The 21,902-nt window shown below is 49.2% G+C and overlaps 1 protein-coding gene across 4 annotated transcripts in view; it reads left to right on the top strand.

Moving 5' to 3' along the window:
• RBPMS (RNA binding protein, mRNA processing factor) overlaps positions 1 to 21,902 on the top strand; it is a 178,464-nt gene that overhangs the window by 148,736 nt on the left and 7,826 nt on the right. For 2 of the 4 annotated variants that reach the window (XR_006964313.1, XM_047091265.1), the window contains exons 6-7: positions 3,032 to 3,162; positions 15,945 to 16,014. Coding sequence is in view for 3 of the 4 variants with exons in the window: in XM_047091265.1 (XP_046947221.1) it covers positions 3,032 to 3,162; positions 15,945 to 16,007 (194 nt within the window). In the remaining variant the exon portion in view is untranslated. Of the gene's footprint in view, positions 1 to 3,031; positions 3,163 to 5,864; positions 6,078 to 15,944; positions 16,015 to 21,902 lie in introns of those variants that run through there. The other 2 variants (XM_047091263.1, XM_047091264.1) reach the window with 1 other exon arrangement.

Below are 21,902 nucleotides of genomic sequence, written 5' to 3'. Positions count from 1 at the left end.
GGATTCTGGGGAAAGTTAGTTTGAAGAAAGGGTTCCAACTGCTTTTATTTTGAACTTTGAAAATTACTGTTCTGTAACATGTGTTCCAGTTCAAGCCTCCTTTTTGCTCGTGGTTTTTGTTTTAGTGTGGCAAATACTGGAAGGATTGGGAAATTTTAGATCTAGTTCCTATGGATATTTCCTAAGTTTTCCTTTAATAAAGAAAACAGTGGTGTATCTTTAAGCAGCTTTTAAAGTTTTCCACCAGGCCCCATTAAGTCTACCAAGCATTATTACACACTAAGTGCTAGTCTCAGAGCTGGCGCCAGGGGTGCAGGCCGGATCCTGCCTTCCTGAGCTCTCACTGGCCAACCGGTGGGCACTTGGTTTTGAGGACTCCTCCTCTCCCCAGTGCCCTCCAGCTCAGAGCGTTTCCACTGGCACATTTTGAGCTCATCTTCCTCCCGACCAGCCCACTCTGCTGCACATCTCTTGACATTTATGGTAACTCCAGATTGCGTCGCAAGGGGAGAAGGGAAGGGTGGTGAGATGTGTGACGGGATTTATCCAATGTGAGTTCTCTCCAGTCTCTCTTAGGCCTTCACTCCACTACCTGACTTGTACTGTCAGCAGCTTTGGGTTGGGGACTTTGTTTCCAAATGTCCCATTCTGGGCTAGGTTTAGTGCAGATGCAGGTCAGTGAATAGTCGGTGAGCATCAGTCTAGACCCAGTGGGAAGTAATGCTGTAGGATAAAAATGTAGAAATGTCTGGAAATCATAAATCCCATCTGTCAAGGCTGAGATTGAAACCCTGACTCCCCCTATCTCCACTATCTCTCTCTCTAGGATCAGATAGCTTTTGCCAAAAAAGTTTTATTTAATTCCGTGGGAGTGCTTGAATTTATGCCCCATTTCTAGGATCAGATATCATAAAAGACATTTCATTTTTAAAACTTTCACCCCCAACTTGGCCAGTTCCTATTAGGCAACAGGATGAGGAAGGGCTGCCATCAGGCTGCAGGCCCTGCGTAGTCCTCTCTGCTGGCATTTAGAGTCTCCTGCTGTCACAGTAGGACTGAGCAAGCATGGGCTAAGACATTAGTGTGCTGGGTCCTGAGACTTTCTTGACTTTTTTTTTTTTTTCTTTTTTTAAAGGCTCAGAATGTCTTAAAATAGCATGGTAGCTGAAATAACAGTAACAACAACAACAATAATAGCTTGCCAATCCTGAGAATGGTTGTTTGTTTGAAATCCGAGGCATGGGTTCTGGCAACAGTTTCCACAAGCGGGGCTCCCACAAGAGTTGCTGTAATGGAAATCATATGGTCTCATCATGACCGGAAACACAGAGGTCTGTTAAGCATTCTCCCAATCCCTCTGTTAGGAATTTTCTTACAGAAGCTTCAGACACCTACATACCCTAGAATTGGAAATAGGTGGTGTAGACCTGATCATTTTAAAGAGGCTTATGATGCTACTGTTATCCCCTTCAAATAATATCAGTCTACTCTTTGAGCTAGGCTTTCCAGCCTGGATATTCAAACAGTCTGTATTCCCATCACTAAGTCCTGAGGAGGACATTTTTTTTTTTTTTTTTTTTTTTTTTTTTAACTGCCTTGTTGAGAAAGGGATTCGGGGAGTCCGGCCAGCCATGGTTACAGCACTCCACATTGTCGAGATCCACAGGCTGCCTTCTGAATGGATAGTCCCTAGTAAGCTCTGGAATCTCCATCTTTTCAGAAGTTCTTGCCATGCTGGCCAGGTGTGGAAAAACTCCCCAGGTTCACATGCACCTACAGGCTCTGCTGCTTTCCGGTTGCTCCGTACAGCAGTTCCCACATCACATTCAGGGAAGTTCTGTTTCCAGCCCCCTTCCCACACTAAAAACCCTGCCCAGAGCCAGAGTTTTGGCAGATGGTGAGAATGAGTGAGACCTGGAATAAGCAGGCCTAGGGTGACTTCTTCCATGTGGGAAGGAGTGAAATGACTTGATTGACCTTGGGTCACGTGCACTCTAGACTTCTGGAAAGTCCTGAATGGCAGAGTCTCTAATGGCTTTATAAGTCACCTTTTCCTGACTCCTTCAGCAGTCCTGGGTAGCATCCTTGGCCTACTTGATTTCAGATTTTGACAGGTGATAAAAGCACATACTGAGATAGCTGCTTTACAGAGTCCAGATTCATAACTATTGACTGATGTTATTTTTGCCTTTGCTGAGACGCTCCCTCATGTGTTTGCTGTTACTTTAATGGATTGCTTCCTGATACATTCTGAGCCCCGGGCACTTGCCCTTCAATCTGGCAAACTGCGGCTTGACCTGAATGGAATCAGATTGAGACCAGTCAGTTGGCAACATGACTCACTTTTTTTTCCTAGAAAATATAGTTTGTGTAAGCAGTGACTGTGAATGTTCTAATTTGCATCTTTGTGGAGCTTAACTTTAATCAGGATACTCCAGCCTTTTTCACTTCTATTCTCTGAATTTTTAACATTTTAAATGTCTTGTAGGCACAGCGTCTGGCTCTGTGCTTCTGAGTGTTAAATGGGTAATGCTTGGTGATCATGACTTACTGGTTAGTAGTAATTACACTTCTAAGCAGAGAAGTCCTACAGTTCAGGTCTGTTTGGGTCCTGCCAGTAAGCCATTATTCTCTCAGAGACTCTGCAGTGGGTTTTCATGGGATATCTCCTACCAGTTGTCTTTCTTCCTCTTTTCCTCGGAGGGCCACGTGTGCGGTTTTGTGCAGGAAATCCCCACTGTTCTTGTGTTCCCCCAGCTCCAGTTGGAAAGACATCAGAGTGTCCGGGGCAGAGCCCAGGCCCGACATCTCAGCAGGCCAGACAGGCAGCAGATGCCTGTTGCCTTTTTTCACTTTGTATTTACCATTCCCTTGCTTAGAGTTTGGGGACCAAAACCAGCAGGTTATTAAAGGAATGAGAGTAATTTGACTCCTGACATCGATTGGGGCTCGGGGTTATTTGGTGTTTTGTTTCTGATTTGAAAGCAGCTGTTTGGTAACCACTAACTCTTCCCTTATTCTTTTCTTGCAGATGAGCTCACAGTGCCTGCACTTTACCCCAGTAGCCCTGAAGTGTGGGCCCCGTACCCTCTGTACCCAGCGGAGTTAGCGCCTGCTCTACCTCCTCCTGCTTTCACCTATCCCGCTTCACTGCATGCCCAGGTAATTTATACCCATCGGCCACGACTTCACTCACTCCACCACTGGTCCTTTCAAACCCGGTTCCCCAGAGCACACCGTACCACTAACACCTATCCAAGCTAACAGACCCACCTGCAGGAGATTAATGATTCCCTCTCAATCAAGCTGACACTCCAGGACTTGGGGATCGTCTGACAGCAATGATATCACCCACTGCCTGATGTTTGCCCCAAATGACACCTCTCTCTTCCTTAATGATCTCACCCTCCTATCACACACGAGAGACTGGGCTCAGCCAGCTAGAGGGCGTCACCAGACCGTAGTCGTGTGTGCCTGGTTGTGCGGAAGGGCTGCAGAGGGAGGTGTCCACTTGTCGCAGGACGTACGTGTCTGTGTGTGAACCTGTGTATTGAGAGATCTCTGCTGTCGTGTTCCCTCAGGTCTAGTGACCAAAGGGGAAAGTTGGGAGCTTCCAGGAAGACTGCGTGCTTACATGTTTACAGGAAAGATTGAGGGTTCCTCTTTCCACTTTTAGGAAACCCTGCATAAAAGGAGGTACCAGTGTAGTTTTGAGAATGTAATTACAAGTCAAGGTGAAGGTCTCTGATCTGACCCACTCCTTCTCAGTGAAGAGTAGCCTGAGTTTTATAAACTCCCTTGTTTCTTCACAAAGATTACTATCTACATACCAACCTTCCTCTTCCCCTGGAAAAAAAATCTTGCTCTTAGTTTTGCTTCTAGTGCAAGTAATAGTAATGAATGTTCGGGTTCAGAGTGACGATCAACAGCAAGAGAGAATATAGATTTCATTTGTCTTAGCGCACGTGGAACTCTTTCTAAAAGCAGGAAAGCCTGGTTTCTGAAAAGCTTTGGCCTAGACAGACAGGTGGGGTTTTTTTGTTTTGTGTTTATTTACAAGGCTGGATGAAATACACAGCTTCCCAGAATACTCTTCCTTCTGACTTACAGCTCTTTCATGTTGTGCAGAATTCACCGTGTTGTATAAAACACGCACGGGCGGTCCCCCAGCTGACATCCTCACAGGCCACGGGGTCAGGAGTGTTGGTGGCTGCCTATGCTCCCATTCTCTTCCAGCAGGGTTACCAGTGCTTTGTGCACATGCTGACGACCCAGCTGCCCAGGCCCGTACAAGCAGACTGCGGAGAGAGGACCCAGGCACCACCCGGTGTGGTGACCCTCGGTGTGGGAAGGGGAGGTAGAAAGCAGTACCAGTAGTGAGGGAAAAGTAGATGGTGGTGGTGAGAGCACCGGGCACAGAGCGTCACTTCTGGTAGCAGCAGTCCTAAGACTGATGACCCAGGTTCCATCCAGATCAGCTGTGCTCTCTGCTTCTTCCCCTTCCCTTCTCTTCCCTTCCTGCCATTGCTTCCACCTTTGTCTGTGTCAATGCTTGGTCTCCTGGCAGGTAGCAGGGGAGCGAGAACGGATAAAACTTAAGCCAGTGGACATATCTTCTGCTGAGTCCTCGAAATGTTCATAGTGGCCTCAGGGATAACTTTGTCGATGACTGGGAGCAACTCAGAGAGGCCCCCTCTGTTTGTGGGCCCGCCCCCATCATCCACGGATAAGTCTTTGTTCCTCTTGCTAGAGTGCTTAAATACAGATGGACAGTTGAGGCAAATGTTAATACTATGAAATGGTGCCAAGTTTGTGGAGTCATCTGAATATTGATGGCTTTGGTTAATCAGCAACAAAGCCTTTCACCGTTATCTGGGAAAGGCAAGAATTGACATTGGCCAGAAAGGACTGGGAATGGTAGTTTTGGGGCCCTAACATCTGGGTAACTTGCCCTTTATGTAACGGATGAAATCCAAAGTATATCTGGGGTTGTGGGAGAAGGAACTAAAGAGTCTTAAGAGATTAGAAAGCCCATGCCGTTGTGACAAAGGTTAGGGAGAGACAGTGCTAAGATTCAGTGACTCGACCATTTGACTAAAGGGGATGTGTTGCCCATGGTGGCACCCTCCCCTGTGAGTTCTTCCTCGATCTCAAGATTTTCCCAACCTGGAATCCACTTGGCTCTGCCACATCGGTCCTAGAGTTGGTGGAACTCTCATCTGATACCAGTGAGATCCTTGCGCTCAACCCCACAACTTGTTTGGAGTCATTCCCAGTGACGCTTGGGTTCTGTATCCTAAAGGCTCGTGAACAGATGTGGTTATTTAAATTTCTTTGTCCAATATGAGAATCATGGAATGAACTGGTAGGGGCTTTACCGATGAGCAGGTCTGGCCCCTTTTACTGTTGAGGAAACAGACTGGAGAAGATGGAGAGAGTTCTCCAGAGTTGCGAATGGCTCTGCCATGACTGGAGCCAGGTCACCTGACTCCCAGGCCTTGCTCTTTCCACGCCTCAGTGCCGGCTCACCAAAAGCTTAACTCTTTGATGCAATTTTGGAAAGGCCTCACTCCGGTGACTCCTTGGATCTTTCTTCTCTCAGTAGATGAGAAGCCTGTAAGAAGAGACTTGGAGGCAAAGACAAGGGAATCAGAACTTAACCTTCACCCAAAGGGTCTGAGAGAATTTTTATTAACTGGAGGTAGAGCAGTGGGGAAGACCAAATGGAGCAATGCCCTTAGTGGATGATTCTGGTTTTGTTTGGAGATCTTACTTGTATGTCTTTGGAGAAGCTTTTATATTATTTTGTTTTTCTTAGCAATGTTGTGCTCTGTTTTGAGACTTGGATTTTTTTTTTCTTCTAGTGTTTCTCTCCTGAGGCAAAGCCCAACACACCTGTCTTTTGTCCACTTCTCCAGCAAATTAGATTTGTCTCTGGGAATGTGTTTGTAACATACCAACCTACTGCAGACCAGCAGAGGGAGCTCCCATGTTGAATTTGCTTGTTAGCTACTTTTCCCCGTTTTGCAAAAACTATTTCTTGGTAACATTTGAGAGATTTCAATAAAAATTTTAATCCGAGCAAAAATGATCTCACGTAGACTGCAGCGTTTTGTTTTCATGATGATGCGAGTTTGGAGCTAAGATGTTATCTCTGAGATGGTGGGAGAATTGGGCCGCCGTGGCACTGATCACACACTTCGTGGGAGAGGGCCTCAGAGCACCCAGGGAGACTTGGCCCAGAGTCGAGGGCTTGCTGCCGCAGCCAGTCTCTTCTTGGGTTCCCGAACCATCAAGAGCTGCGCATTGGAAGATTCTCTTTCTAGCATCTGTGGGTCGCCTCTACCTGGAGATCTTGCTTCAACGGGGATGGTGTGTTGGCTATCGGAAGCCTGTTTGAAGCAAATAGATGTGCTTTCCAGTCTGTCCGCCCTGATCCAGAGGAAGGAGGACCCAGGGGACAGAAAGTGTCATTGAAAACGAGTTGTGTCTTCTAGTTCTACTCCAGCTTCCATCTGTGGTCTGGTGCCTCCGGGTCTAAATTGAAGATGCTTATTTGACACCAAATCCCAATTTTGAAGCATTATTGCATAAGGCAATGGGACTGTAAGCTGCAGTACTGCCTTATTAGTTGTAGAGGTGATGCAGCCAACAAGTGATTTCTAAGATCATTAACATTTTTAGACATGATCACCCTGTCCTTGGTATTTAAAATGTATTAAATATATTATGTAAGTCACTGTGAACAGGAGGGGAGGTTTCATCCATGGCTTTTAGGAAAGTTAGACTCTCAAAAGAACGGAGTGGTTCCTGTCACATCATACTCACACATCTCCGCTTTATCAGTCTGGGTTCGGTTTTGCTTGTTAGCAATCATTGGGTCTTGTTGCTGACAGGGCAGAGAGGAAGCCAATAAAGTGCACTGTTCTCATTACATTCTAGAAACAATACCATTTACCCTTGACCAGAGCCACGTTGTTGGGCCAGAAACTTCTACAGGTAAGTAGGGCTGAGAGAGCAGGTCCCGGTTACCTGTTTCTCCTTCAGAGGCCTCATTCGCCCCAACGGCAGATCTTACAGGGCTTACGACTGGAACCCATCACCTGCACGTAAACAAAAGGTTTTAACATCCCAACACAGACCTCCCAGGCTAAGACACGCCCCTAGGGAGGTGCCTTGTGACACATTGGCAATACTTTAAAGGTTAGACCCAAAATCAATGTAAAAATGGACCGTGGGAAAGTGACCCAGGCAAACGGAAGAAAGATCACGGGCGGAGACGGGAGCCAAGGATGGTGTGCGGGCACTAACTCCAGAGCTGCTCACCCACCGCCGTATCCAGGCATTGACTCCGCAGCAACAGGCAGCTTCTGAGAACTGAATCTTGAAACTTTTTTAATGAAGACAAATTTTGTTAGGCACCTCCTCTGTCACTGTGCCCTGTGGAGATGACACCAGGGCATCTGGTGTGGCATGGGGTATGATTTAAAATGCGTGGCCCGTGAGAGAGGGAGCATCTTGAGGGAGCTAGGAAGCGGGGCAGGTGTGAGTGTGCACTCCGGTGAGCACACGGCCCCAGAGCATGGCGGCACGTGGCGGGACTCCCACAGGAAGGGCACTTTATTTTTCAGCCTCTGCCCTCCTGCTCAGAAGGCAGTAGCCAGTGCCGGAACGGTGGTTGGTCCTGTAGTGGGACTGGTGAGCAAAACCCATGGGAGGGGCTGCAGCACTGTACCCGGCTGGCCAACCTCCCAAAGGTAAGGGAAGAGTCGGGAGATTCGGGGCATTTGCTTCTGTGCCTCCCGGATGGCATCAGCACTTCTCACCTGAGACCCTGGTCCCTCGAGGCCTGGCTTTCTCCAACGGCTCCTGTCTCCCTGCAGTCCAGGGCTTGTGAGTGTCTGGGAGACCACAGCTTTGAAGGACTGCAGAGATTGCTTTAGGGGGCTCATCAGCCCAAGGCTTTAAATTGTTTGTAGACATCGATGAAACTATTAATCCTCTGACATTTCCCTTTCAACCTACAGCTCCAACGAAGGCCACACTGTGAGGAGAAACTGCCCCCGGGTGCTCTGTCTCCTGAGTGTGCTAGCCTTGTCTGCTTCTTGATTTGGTTAGCTTTCTGGTCTAGGAGCACCTGGCTTAACTCCCCCCGGAGGCCGGGCTAGGGCAGGCAGGCTGGCCCGCTGTGAGCTCCGGGAACGCGTCTCCCACTTAGGAGCACAGAGCCCCCTTTCTTTGGCCAGCACTGCTTCTGGACTGTTTCTGGGCCTGGCCTTGGAAGGGTTGGAAGTGAAGGCTATGGAGCTTCATGGTCAGACACTGGCTCTGCCATTTACGAGCTGCGTGACTTTGAACAAGTTCCTTAACCTCTCTGGGCTTCAGTAAAGTAGGACTAGTAATCCCTCATGTAGAACAAGAGTGCCTGGCACATGGGAAGGGCTTCATAAAGGTTAGTCTTTCAAGGAAATTTCAACAAGGAGAATGAATCCCAGGACTGGCTACTCGTGAAGCTGTGATAGTTCAAGCACGAAGGGCATCTAGCGCGTCTTGACCACACTTGATGCTGCTGGAAGGCCAGAGGTCGGAAAGAATAAACGAGACCTCGAGGGACAGCCACCAGAGTGACCACACCTGCCCTCCATCCAGCAGTGGAGTCCTGGAGCTTGTGTCAGCACCGGGAGGACTTGTCCCCATAGGAAGTCTCCCCCCGAAGCTGGGTCCGGACACGCCTGCTGGGAGAAAACCTCTCCCTGACAGGAAATAGATCAAGAGTGGGAAACAGCTGAACTCCCAGAGAGACCAAATGGTTCCTGTATGTTGCTTTACTCAGACCCGTTGTCCCTGAACTTTCCAGCTGTTGTCTTATCTTGCTTTCCTATCAGAGAAACTGGAGAAGAGAAAGACCCACAGCTCATCCTGCCCATTCCTCCCCGGATTCTCTGGCTCATTCTTCCCACAGCCCATCCGGTAGGATTCTACCCAGCCTCATTTCCAGGTGGCAGAGTTAGTTACCTCTCGTGCCTTGGCTGAACCATGGCCTGTTGCTGAACCCCCAGGGGATCCCACCCTGACCACGCAGGTTCCCTGTCCTTCCTTACCTTTTCTGTCCATCTCATCCCCTCTGCTGTCTGGTGTCTGGAGAACTCGGGAGCCCTCACCTCACTAAGGCAGTGAGAGACATAAACATCTGGCCTGTCCTCACCAGCGTCTTCAGAAGCAGGCCAAAGTCAGTTCACCAGAGTTAATGGGGTAGATGTTCCTTTAGCCAGAGCTGTTGCTACTGAGACCCAAACCTCACCACACTGCAAGCAGCTGTTCAGAAACCTGAATCAGTCCCCTAGTGCTCTATGGCCCTGGCCATGGTTGTGGATCCCAACAAGAGTCCTCGAATTCACCATGGCCATGGTTGAGAGCGTGGCTCAAAGTGGGCCTCTTCTTGTCTAGGGGGCAGCAGGGTTACCTTCATTTGGTGCACTGTTTTACGGGTTTCTTACAAAGCATGTTTCATTGTGTCCTTTGTTAAGGCTCAACTTTCTAGAGCCTGCGTCTTCTTCCCCAACCTCATCAGCAGTGAGAGCCCCTTCACAAATAATGTGGTCTGACCACTGCAGTACCATGGTGCAGAGGCTCCGACAGACAGGCTGATTTTAATGATAATTTCCACCCACTCTGCTAACTTTGGGATTTTAAGCGAGCTCATTTTAACCTCACTGAACCTCAGCTTCCTCATCTTTAAGTGGGAAGAATGAGTAAGTACCTACTTCATGGGGTCATTTTGAGGGAAAGAGGAAAATGCTTGGCATGGAGTTGTAATTATTAAGATAGCTCTTCTGTTTCCTTCTTTTTGTCAGAACTTGATCTGCCATGGCCCAGAGGCTCCTGAGCCCTCCCTTTGTAGCATTAGAGGCAGTTAGGATATCGGGACTCAAGACGAGCACCCTAGCAAGAGAACCCTAAGGGCCCGGGCTTTATTCGCTACCAGAGCAAGAATGGCAGCCTGTGGCTGTGGCACGGAGGGAGGCAGGCGCTGATTTTTGGCCTCCTTTCCTAGGAACGGGCACCCATGTACCATCCAGAAGTACGGGAATTCTAACTGCTTTGGAAACAAAACCAGGGCTACGAAGAAACTTTGGAAATATAAAATGTAGCCTTCGTAAAAAGAAAGTGAACTTTTCCTTGAAGAAAACCAATTCTGACAGGGGGGAAAAAAGAAAATCTACTCCAAATGGGATCATGTTTTATTCAGGATTTGTGCTGCCAGTGGGGGAAGGCCAGAACTCCGTGACAGGATGGGAAAGTGGGACACCCCAACTTCAAGCCTCATCCACTCTGCCATGAAGTACTTCTCGCTTCACCGGGCTCGGCTCCTGGGACCTCTAATGGCCCTCGATAGCAAACATAGTTAAAAATTAACAGACTGACAGAATTAAATATGGATGACAAGCAGCCGCTGTGGACTTAATCTGACACAGGATGTTACATGCTTGGGTGCCCTCGACCCGAGTGGCGTCTTGAGTGAACTTCTGGGATGTCTGAGCACATTTCACGTGCCTCTTTGGAAGCAAGAACCTGGCTTGTGCTTAGGACAGACGGGGAAAGGGTCTAAAAGCTCAGGAGGGAAAATTATCTCTGAAGCCTTACGTTTAATTAAGCCCAGCCTTGACTGGTCTTAGCAGGAGGTCTAGACCTTGTCGCTGCCTGGGCCCAAGCCCCAGCAATGTCCCCCCAGTTCAGATGGGGAGATCTTGCAGGGCTCTGGGCTGGGCTGGAGCATCGTGACCTTCTCCAGCCAGAGCTTATCTGCTCACTTCCTTTCCGGAGGTCAGGGTAGGTCAGACGGCAGACTTCACCTCTGGACCGATTCACCGTAGATCTTGACATTTTGCCTAGATAATGGCAACTTGTTCAGTGGCCCTAGGCAAGGAATATTAGATGCCAGACAAGTAGTAAAGAATGGTGAGTGCGTTTTTTGCCCTCTATGTCTGCTGAGAAAGAGGATGGGCTGGCAGTTTGGTGTGGGGGGGGGGTGGGGGGGGTGGAATGGGGGAAGGATGTTCCTTCAGAGTGATCCTCAGTGGGCCTCATTTCATGAAGCAGAAATTCCTGAAAAGTGTTTTTCCAATTTTGGTGGACACTTTATGGCAGGGGGCAGGAGTGCAGTTTTAAAGAACCCTATAATTCCATAAAAATGATCGTTTTTTTGTATAGCAGATCAATCCAGTCTCTTCGATGGATTTGTAGTTTCTTGGACCACGCGTGCTTCTGGCTTGGCTGCCTCTCCTTAGCCTGGAAGCCTTCAGCACAGTGTGCTATAGGACCTGACCTGCTTTATTTGGTCATGCTGCTCAGAGTGGATCCTTAGGCCTAGAGCGAGCGGGCCAGGGTTGGTTAGAACTAAAGAGTGTGTGAGTGTCTGGCTGCAGTTGGTTCAGTGTGGGGAAAACCCCAGCAGGGTAGACAGGGTCCATCTTGCAGACAGTGTAGAAACGTGAATTTCCGTGCCTTCAGAAGGAGAGCCTGGCTCTGAATATACGGTGCTAGGGAAACCTGTATTCACATACAGCATCTCCATCAGGAAAGGTGAGAAAGTCTTCACTGTGTCTTACAGATTAGGTTAGACATCCAGAACACCAGCTGGACTGGTGGTCTTCCCGCTGTAATTAGCTGTGTTAAGAGCTAGAAACTTGGATGCCATATTGGCATGCCTCAGCTCCTTGATCCACCAAAAGTCACCACTGGAAGGGGCCTTCTCAGCACTCGCAGGTGCTACGTAATAAAAAGATTCTGTGGTCAGATAAATTTGGGAAACCCAGGGTTAAATCAAGTTTAATAAGTTTCTTCATTGTGGAACTTCTCAGAGTCTGTAATGTGCCTAATGTGTATCTCGAATCTGCTGAAGGGGCAGAGACTGCATTTCTCTCAAACTTACTTGACCACAGAGCATCTCTAGGCGGCCTGCTTCCAGCCACACTTTGGAAACCTCACTCAGAAACAGTGTGAGTCTCAACTTGGGTGTGCGCGTCATCATCTCCTGGAGGGCTTGGTACATGCAGGTGCTTTGGTTTCTCTCCTAGGGTTTCTGCATTTCTGACAAGTTCCCAGGTGATGCTGGTGGGCCAGGGACCACACTCAGAAACACTGGTCGTAGACTTACCCCTTTCTTTCATGGAGAAGGAAACAGCTAAACCAAGGAGTATTTACTAATGGTCACTACCCTTAATTGAGCCAGGCACCTTGGTAAGCACTGCTCACAACTGTTTCTAAAGGCAAGTGTGAGGATGGCAGTCAGTCACCAGAAGGAGGTAGTACAGTGCAAATAATTACACTGTGCTGTTTGCAAATCACTGCAGAAAGACTGGTCTGTAGAGACCAGTCCAGGTCCTCCTGTCCTTGGCAACATGATTGGAAATGGGAATTCTGTATCTGTTTTAATTGTCTGGGCCTTAGTTTCCTCATCTGTAAATGGAAGAGGATAGAAATTACTTTTATGGATACTCACTACTTTTTCTAGCATTCCATTTTATTTTTGCTCTGAGTTATTTCTGTTTCTGGTACTCTCCTCCCCTGTCCAACCTCTCAGTAGTCACAGGAGCTGGTGCCGTGCTGAGGTGTCAGAGACTTCAGTGTTATCCTACGGGGGCACCGTGTTTCAGAAAAGCCTGCCTAAAGAAGAGTGATGGTAGAACCCCAAACAGTGCCCCCCCCCAATAGTAAATTCTAGTGGTAATCCCTTAACTTTACTGGGTAATGAACTCGTGGTAATCGCTAAATTCTCGTGGAGAAGCGTCCCAGGGTCTTGTTGCTTCTTGACTTGCAGGTCATAATCTGATGGCGTGTTTAGCAGTTTCTGGCACAGAGTCAGTGTTAGTTTGGATCATATATATCATTAAAGGTTCTTACAGGGACTTGAGAAGCTGCTGGGATTGTAGGCAGGATTGTGAGTGGGCTGTGTGTGCGTGTGTGTACGCGCATGTGCGCACACGACAGGATCGTTGTCTTACGTGGAAGGTCAACTGCATAGACTCCTTCCTGCTGAATTGCCCATGGAGAGGGAGTCCAGGGAACCACGAGTTTCCCCAGCGTTTATGATGTACGAAAGCAGCCGCTAGGCGATGGGCAGGAGTGGCTACTAGTGATCTGGGGCCAAAAGCCACAGCAGAACAAGGAGCTCGAGCGGGTGTCCTCCCCACCCCCTGGAGGACAGCAGTGGTTAGCACAAAACAGCTTATTCACCTGGACCAGCTGCCTGCTGGGAACTCCATTTGCTCAGTTTGCTCCTGAACTTCCCTACCTGCCCTGCTGCCTAGGAATGTTGGGGAGAAACTCCTCCTTGCCGGGTTGGGGGTGGGGGTGTGGGGGGACACTGCCCTCTGCGGGCAAATGGGTGCCACTGCACCTCGGACCTGAAAGAGGGGCAGGCTTGGATGTCTGTGGAGTAAGTAGTGCAGTGAGAAAGGCCCACCTTGTTGGCAAGGGCAGTGGTGTCCAAGCCATGGTGCACGAGAGTCATGAATTTCAGGGCCTCTGTTGACTCCATCACCACCACATCCTCCCTGAGAATCAGCCAATGGACTGAGCTGAGTACCGTCTATCCTGGACCCCATAGCCCAGAGTCCGCCTGCTTATCACCCTGGAGTACTTGGGGGTTCTAGGCCAGGCTGACTACGGTGCTCACGTGCGAGGCTTGTGTGGGTGGAGAAGGCCCAGCATGCGTGACAGGTTAGCTGAAGCTGGGTGGGTGTGTGGGAGATGAAGGGCTTCCTTCTTGCAGTCACTGTCACCAACAGTCATGCCATCCACTGCGCCCCCACCCCCTGGTCAGACCTCCCTCTTCCTGTGTCTCTGAAACACCAATATGTCTTGGCCTCATGGGGCTCAGCGCCCCAGCCCCACACCCAGGCAGCACCAGTCGCCACCACTGTGCTCCCTCCGGCTCCAGCGTGCACAGACCCATCCCCTCCCGCTGTGTGTTTAGGTTCCCAGCCCCCCACCTGCCCCGGGGCTGTGTCCCAGTCCTGTCCTTTACCACCTGTCTCAGGAAGGCAGCTCCAACTCTGCCCTTTGCTTAGTGAGCAAGTGGATTCAGATGCACAAAGCCATAAGCCATGGGTAGGTATGAAATTTGTCTTCAGCTCTCTGTCTTCCTTTCCTCCCTTCTGCCTTTTCCCCTGCACCCCTATACTCCTCCCTCCCCCTTCCTTCCCGTCCTTCCGCACTTCCCTCCTTTATTTCTCTCTCCTTTATCCTCCATGTGCTCCTAAATTCCTAAAGTGACCTCTTTTTTAGCGTACCTGCGTGCAAAGAGTTTCTGGTCCCTTCTCTTAATTGTTACTGAGTGTTGGACGACCCTGGCCCTGCCTTAATGAGCGTTAGTGCCTGCTGGTGCCTCCCAAGGAACACAGCTTTGCCCCCTCACAGTGAGGGCGGGGGCGGCCCTCTGGAGCTGGTAACCTGATTTCTGGGAATGTCTGATACGGTCCCTCAGGAGATCCCCAGAATGATTCCTGGTATGGGCAGAAGCTCAAAATGCATCTGTGGTCCTTTTAGGTTCCCATTTCCTGAATAAGTGAGGCCAGATGCTGCTGCCCCAGGTTGGGATGGAGTCTCCCTATGGCCCCTCGCCCTGACTCGGAACCAGACAGGAGAGAGCCACCCTGTGAAGAGGTCCTGGGGTAGAAGGAAACGCTAAGGACTTGCGCATGTGTGCCAGGACAGAAGGCCAGGGATCCTGTGTCAGCTTTGTCTGGGGCCCACTCCTGCACAGCCCAGCCTTTAGAATCAAGTTATGAGAGCTAATGGAGCCTGAGCCCGGATCCTGACCCCACTGGGTTCTGTGCACATGGGGATGTCCTTCAGAATACCCAGATATCAGTTGATTTCTCCACCTCCCCCAGAATGCTGCTTTATTGTTTATGCTTTGGAGATGTAAGATGCCATGTGAAAAGAGGGTTCTCCAGCAAAGTCTGTTTCATTAAACCATTGAAGTAGATTTGTCAGGGCAAAGTTCCTTCCAGCATTGCATTCTACTCTAGAAACATGGGCCAGACCCAGGTCATAGATCCATCTTTCGCCTCCTGTCACCCTGGGAGGGAGCCACCCAGCCCTCCTGAGTATCTCTTTGGTGTGATTTGTTCTCTCTCCTCCAGGACAGAGGAGCCGTGGTGAATGGGCTTTTTTTGCCTCTGTCCAAAGGCTCAGGTGCAAAACGGACGTTGCCAACAGATGGATATCTGTTAAAGCCAAAGTGCACTTGCCCTTCTGTTTGTTTCTTCACGTTTTCCTCAGCATAAGACCGGGAACATTCTGCTAAGTGGACAGAGCATCACTTGATCCATTTGTTGCTGGCCTTCCATTTTAGAAACCTAATGGAAGAGAAGGGGCTACAGGTCCTTCTCAGCAGAGTGAGCAGAGGGCATGGGGTACCAGGTACCCCACAGTACCGAGAGGCCAGAACCCCTTTTCTAAAAGAACCAGGAGCAGAATCTCAAAAATGTCTTGGCCAGACAACTGGCATGGATGGGTCGTGAACCACCCCTTCCTTGTCAAAGCAGGTAGATGTTTCCACACCCTGCCTAGAAAACCATTAGGCAGCCTGCCTCCTAGCCCAGGCCTTGCTGAGTGAGTGCAGAAACAGACTCACTGGCCAGACTTTAGCCCAGCAGTGGGAGCATGGGAGCTGCCGGACCCGGCGTGCTCCAGAGCTGGATCCTCGCTGAGAGCTCGGCCCCTGTGTTCATCAGGGGATGTGGAAGGTTTCTCAGGGCCCTGTTCTGATACTTTTCAGCCCCTGGGGGGGCGGGGGGGTCCTGCCCACTGGTGAATGTAAAAGGGCACCATCTTTGAACAGTGAAGGGGTGGCCGTCCGACAGGATGCCCTGTGAGGAACGAGAATGTCCACTGGGAGCCCCGGTTCACTGCCTTCTCCCCACGTGTCTTTCCAGATGCGCTGGCTCCCTCCCTCCGAGGCTACTTCTCAGGGCTGGAAGTCCCGTCAGTTCTGCTGAATACTATGTAAGTACTTGGCTTGAGTAACAGCCCGTCAGGCGCCTAAATGCACCCCGTCCAAAGCAGACGCTGCCCTGTGCCCACAGCCACCTCGCTACCTGCACTCGCCCGCCGTCTGCCCGCCATCCGCCCGCCATCCGTAAACTCGCGGCAGAGCTCCTCTGTGGTGCCGCGTCTCTCTGGGAGATTTCTCCTGGGATCGAGGGAGAGGGACAGATGGGACTCTAGCTTAAGACACCGAGGCCTGGCCTTCCACTTCATAAATCAGCAGCCAGTGCTAGTGTTCCCGTCAGGTGTCCGCACGTCTGGCTAGGAAACAGCGGTTCACCTGCTGCTGGCATTGAACAGCCACCTTCGTCCGGTTACAGGCGCGCCTCATCCCCCCGTGGACGTAGTACTGTGTCGTGGGAGTCTTAGCGATTTATCAGAATTACCTTTCCCTGCATGCATGCACAGTAGAACTTTGAGTAAGTTCTAATCTTTCTGTAATACCTAATCTTTTGACTGAAGGCCAACAGTGTGCTGTTTCCAGTAGGCTTTCCTTAAAGTTTCTTATCCTGAAGGAAGCACTATGCTAAAATGGCATCTTCGTGCCATTTTATTTTAGGCCTTTTCCGAGAACCACCGAATGAGGGGTTTCTTTTTTTTTTTTTTTTTTAAGATTTTAAGTAAACCGTATGCACAACGTAGGGCTCAAGCTCACAACCCCTAGGTCAGGAGTTGCATGCTCCACTGACTGAGGCAGCCAGGCGCCCCCAAATAAATTCTTTTCCTGTAAACATATCATTTGTATAAAATTCCAGATGCCTTCTTTAATTCAGTATCTTGACTGAATTTCGGTTAAATACAAAGCACCATTATTCTGAACTCTAATATGGTGTGTACATTTGGGGAGTCTGCCTTAAATGGAGGAAAGTCTATGTAATGTTACAGTTCTATGGTCTACAGTTCTCTTAGTTTATATCATATCTTCACAAAACAGAAGAAAAACTTTCATGAAACTTCATGAACTAGACCTTCAGCCATTTAGAAATGCTTAAGAGTTCTTGTAAAATTATGTACATACCTCTACCTAATGCAGGGTCAGCACAGAGCACGACCTGGGGCTTGAACTCTAAGAAATAGACGATGAAGGGTGCCTGGCTGCCTCAGTCGATTAAGTATCCAACTCTTGGTTTCAGCTCAGGTCATGATCTCACAGTTTTAGGGGTTTGAGCCCTGCATCGGGCTCTGCTCTGACAGTATGGAGCCTGCTTGGGATTCTGTCTTCCTCTTTCTTTGCCCCTCCCCCACTCACATTCTGTGTCTCAAAATAAACTTAAAAAAAAAAAAAAAAAGAAAGAAACTGTCAGATTATGACCTGAGCCAAAATCAAGAGTCAGATGCTTAACTGAGCCACCCAGCCACCCCTAGATTCCTTTTCTAAAACTACTTGTATTGTCCCTTATTCTGAAATTATGGTCCGTTATCTGTTTTATATGAAATGGTAATGTTAGTGAATGGCAATTCTATTTTAAATGTAGTTTCTTAGAAAAAAGTCAGCAGTCCATTTAAAAATTTAAAAAAGAATTTAAAAGTGTTACTGTTTTTTGAAATCTAAAAACTTAGCGTTTAGGGAAGACTTTTTCTTCCTGAAAAAACCATTTTTAAGCTTTGAGGTGTATTCTAGGGTGGGTCCATTACATCCAGGACTTCCCAATTCCATGTTCCACATCTGTATACCCATAATTAATTTTTTAAATGGCGTGTCCCCAGCACTTGCTTCTTCACTTAGAAAAGCCTCAGTCATTTCATCATGAGGGACCTTCCCTCCATTCCCAGGATGATGCTGGTACAGCGCTGTCATGTGGCTCCAGAAGGCACTGCTTGTGTGCACCTCTGTGTCCCACGACTGTGCTCCTCTCAGCTTTCAGAGGCTGGTAGGTGTCCACCTGGAGGCGGCGTGGGTTAGGTAACTGGAGATTCTGAAGCTCACAAAATTGAGTTGATGGGTTGACATAGGTCTGGCATTCAGTGTAAGTGGCTGGTTGAAGAAGTTGTGGAAACTGGAAGAGAGGTGGGCAGGACGGAACCTCGAGGCTCACCAAGATGTAGAAGGTCAGCAGAGGATGAGCAGCTCATCGAGAATGAAGTGACCAGAGTTGCGGAGGAAGGCTGGAGCCCGGAAGTTTGGCAGCGGGGAGCTGCTCGGTGAGCAGTATCGAATGGTGTAGGAAAGTTGAGTAAGAGAGGAGAATACCCTTGAATTTGGCGGTTTCAGTTGGCAAAGTATAGTGGTGGCATTTGGCCTGAGGAAGCATTTTTTTAAGCATTTATATAGGCCAAGGGAAGAACGATCATTAAGCAGTTGCATGGTTCCAGCCAATAAGATCTGCACTTTGTTTATACCCACCCACCAAGTTCCAGATCATCCTTCCCCACGGACCTATCTTACCAGAGATCTAGAGGCAGCAGTGGCTGCTGAAGAAGGGCGAGCTAGCAGTTTCCCCCTTCAGGTGTGTGGCTGGTGAAACTGTCAGGTCTGTGTGCAGATGGGACGTCTCCTGTGGATGCATCGTTTGTTCTGAGCTAAACTTGGGCCACAGGCCTGACTCCTTCCTCGGGGTCTAGAGGGAGCAGAGGAGAGGTAGTAGCAAAGAGGATGGATAATTGTACTCATTACCACCAGGACTCCAATCTCCCATCCTGCCTGAAGTTAGACCAGTTCAGGGTGGATCCATCACTCAGGTTCCTTCTAGTCTCTTGGATCAAGTCCTTTCCAAGACAGCTAATAATCCAGCCCATGTAATTTTAGGGAAATGTAAATTAGAATTGAAAACCATGGTTCTGATGAAATAATAAACGTTTTAGTATAAAATGAATCTTTCAAAAAGGCCAAATGTGGGATAGGTGCCACCAGAGGCACCACTAGGCCACGTGGCCTTCCTCTGTTCATCAGAGGAGACTTCCTTCCTCTGTGGAGAGATGGCACCCGAATAGAAAACTAGAGCAGGAGTGACGTCTGGTGTCAGATAGGACGACCAGTAAGCAGACTCAGATGGCCGTCACGTCCAATGTGTGGAGCACTGGGATGCCGCACTTCCAGATCCTCAACAGTCAGGGCCTGTTTCGTAGGGGCCCCCCAGGGAGTTTTCATTTACTCACTTTGACCTATTTCTAAAGGGAAATCAGTGACTAGACGAGAAAAGTAAGCAAGCTCTTTATTCTGTAAATAAACATATATTATGTGTCTGCTATGTACTAAATATAAAAACGTAAACAAGGCCTGTGCCCCTAAGGAACTCCAGTTCTAACGGCTGGGCGTCATGGATACACGTTTTAAAGAGAGTTAGCACTCAGGCTGCTCCAGGATGAACCTGTTAGGAAGGTCCCAGAGGCACGTGTGGGTGTGCGTGTGTTTACTGTCATTGGTGGCATAAATAAGGCCATCAGAGGTGTAAGTGTAATTGGTGTTTTGGTTTGTCCATCATCTTGCTTGATGGTGTTTAGTCTGGCTACAAGCTATGTCTGCACAGCACTAGAGTTCTGCTAATGGTCCAGCCATGAGGTGGACAACCCCAGATTATGTGCTAATCATTGAAAATGATCCATTTTCCAGATATGTTGAGAACAGGAAAGCATGGGCAAATTTTTTTTATTTTTGAGAGAGAAAGAGTGGGGGAGGGACAGAGAGAAAGGGAGACACAGAATCCGAGGCAGGCTCTAGGCTCTGAGCTGTGGGCACAGAGCCCGATGCAGGGCTTGAACCCACCAACAGTGAGATCATGACCTGAGCTGAAGTCGGACGCCCAACCAACTGAGCCACCCAGGTGCCCCTGTTTATTTTAAAATTTGGGTTGTTGTTTTTTTGTTTTTTTGTTTTTGTTTTTGTTTTTGTTTTTAGTAATCTGTACACAAAACGTGGGGCTCGAGCTCACAACCCTGAGATCAAGAGTCGCATGCTCTTCTGACTGAGCCAGCCAGGCACCCCCAGCATGAGCAGTTTTTAGTAACTTTTTACAGAGAATGCAAATTACACAGCTTTTCTTGTTGGGTATCCAAATATAGTTAAGTAATAATAATAATAATAATAATAAATTAGGAGCTGGGGTGGATATGGGAGGGTGTTCTTTAAGAACTCCTATAATTTCCCTGGCCATGGACCAAGACCATAGCACAGAAATTATAAGCACATGTAGTTACAGCACCAACAAAGGAGCGAAGGACATGGCAAGAGATAAGACTGGAATGTAAAGCTGTGTGTATGTATTCCTTATGTTTTGTTTTGGGAGGAACGGGCTAGTTTGTCTCTGGCCATGAGCACAAGGGTCTTGGGGATGCTGCCATTGTCCAGGGAGCCCCAGGCACTGGAGGTCACGACAGAGCTTGGAACTCAGCACTGTGGCTCCTGCAGGGACCCCTGCCTTCTCCCTAGAAGAGTCCCAGGCGCCATGCTTTCTGCCGCAGCACACGTGCCCAGGAACCAGGGCGGTGCTTGTGCCTGAGTTGCCTCTCCCCTTCCTCCTGTTAACTGCGTCTCCTGTCTCACTTAAATTCATTAATGCAGTAACTTATCCAGTGAACATCTGCAGCAAGCAAGGTAGTATTCTGGCTGCTGAGGTTACAGGAGCAACGAAAGCAGACAAAATCCTTGCCTGCGTGGAGCTCGCTTTCTGTAACAGGGCCAAGATGGCTGATACACTACAATTAAACATAAGTAGTCAGGCGGTAAGAAGTGCTAAGGGGAAAACAAGCCAAGCGAGGGAGGAAGGTAAATGTTATGGGCCGGCAGGCGCCGTATGTCACAGGAGAGCAGAGGGGCCAGGGTCAGCCTGGCACTTAGCATTCAAGCGGAGACCCAGAGCTTCCCCAGAGCTATGTGGGTGCCCTTTTCAGAACAGACTCACTTAACTCAAGTTTAGAGAAGAATTTAACTTCTCCAGTCTTGTTGCCTTCCCCTTTGCCAAGCCACCCAGGCCTGTGCTGCAGCTGGCTTACACTGGAGCAGAGAATGTGCCCAGGCAGCTTGCAGTTTAGCCCTGGTGCCGATTTGCTTTCTCTGAGCGGGGTCTCCGTTTTCCCAGTGAGGAGCCACGTGCCCTGGTTCTGACTCCCTGAGCCCGGGGTCTGGTAGGTTCCTGGTGAGTTGTAAAGGCAGGGCCAGGACTGTGTGCGGCGCACTCCTTCCAGCCACTGCCATACATTCGCAAGTGCCCTAAGCTACGGCACCACAGACATCTGCTAGCCACAGAAGCACCCACTGATCTCATCTACGAACCACCACTGTCAGGAAGTGTGGCCAAAGCTGTGATCTCCCTGCTTTTGCCTGTTTGTTACCTGTTTTCTGTGAGTTTGGTGGGGAGAGCTTCAACACCCCTGAGCACGTGCTTCGGGAGAATTGCCTGACGGTCCCTGGGAGAAGTCAAAAGAGGGCAGCTGCGTCTGAAGACCAGGATATAGGGTCCCGGTGCCTTCACAGAAAAGGTCAGGGCCACCTACGAGGGCCTTGCCCCACCCCCCACCCAACTTTCCCTCCTTCTCTGCTGGAAGGGGAAGTTCAGAAGGCCTGCGTGTTCACTGTAAAGTTGAAAATGAATACAATTTGGACTTGCCTCTGGTGTTTTATGCTTTGGGGTGCCCTCTCACGGGGTCCCTGTAGAACAGACAGGCGTGTGCACCGTCCCTGCCCATGGCGGATGGGGGAGCTGGCGCGCCAACAGGTGCTGCTGTGGTGCTGCCCTGTGCTACCAGACCCTGGGAGGATGTGGCTGGCAGTGGGACGTCCTGAAAGTGCAGTGTTGGTCTGGCCTTCCTGGGAGGCACCCGAGGCGCCCTCCCTCGAAAGTTCTTGGCACGTGCGGATCAGATGGAGGACGTGCAGGGCGCTGATGGGTTTTGTTTGCAAAGACGCGTAT

Source organism: Lynx rufus, unplaced genomic scaffold (genome assembly GCF_022079265.1).
Source record: "Lynx rufus isolate CCGP_SWC_20201006 ecotype Redwood Valley unplaced genomic scaffold, mLynRuf1.p SCAF_3, whole genome shotgun sequence".
Lineage (NCBI taxonomy): Eukaryota > Metazoa > Chordata > Mammalia > Carnivora > Felidae > Lynx > Lynx rufus.
The sequence above is the reverse complement of the archived record's forward strand: the minus strand, read 5'-3'. Positions and strand labels throughout refer to the sequence as shown.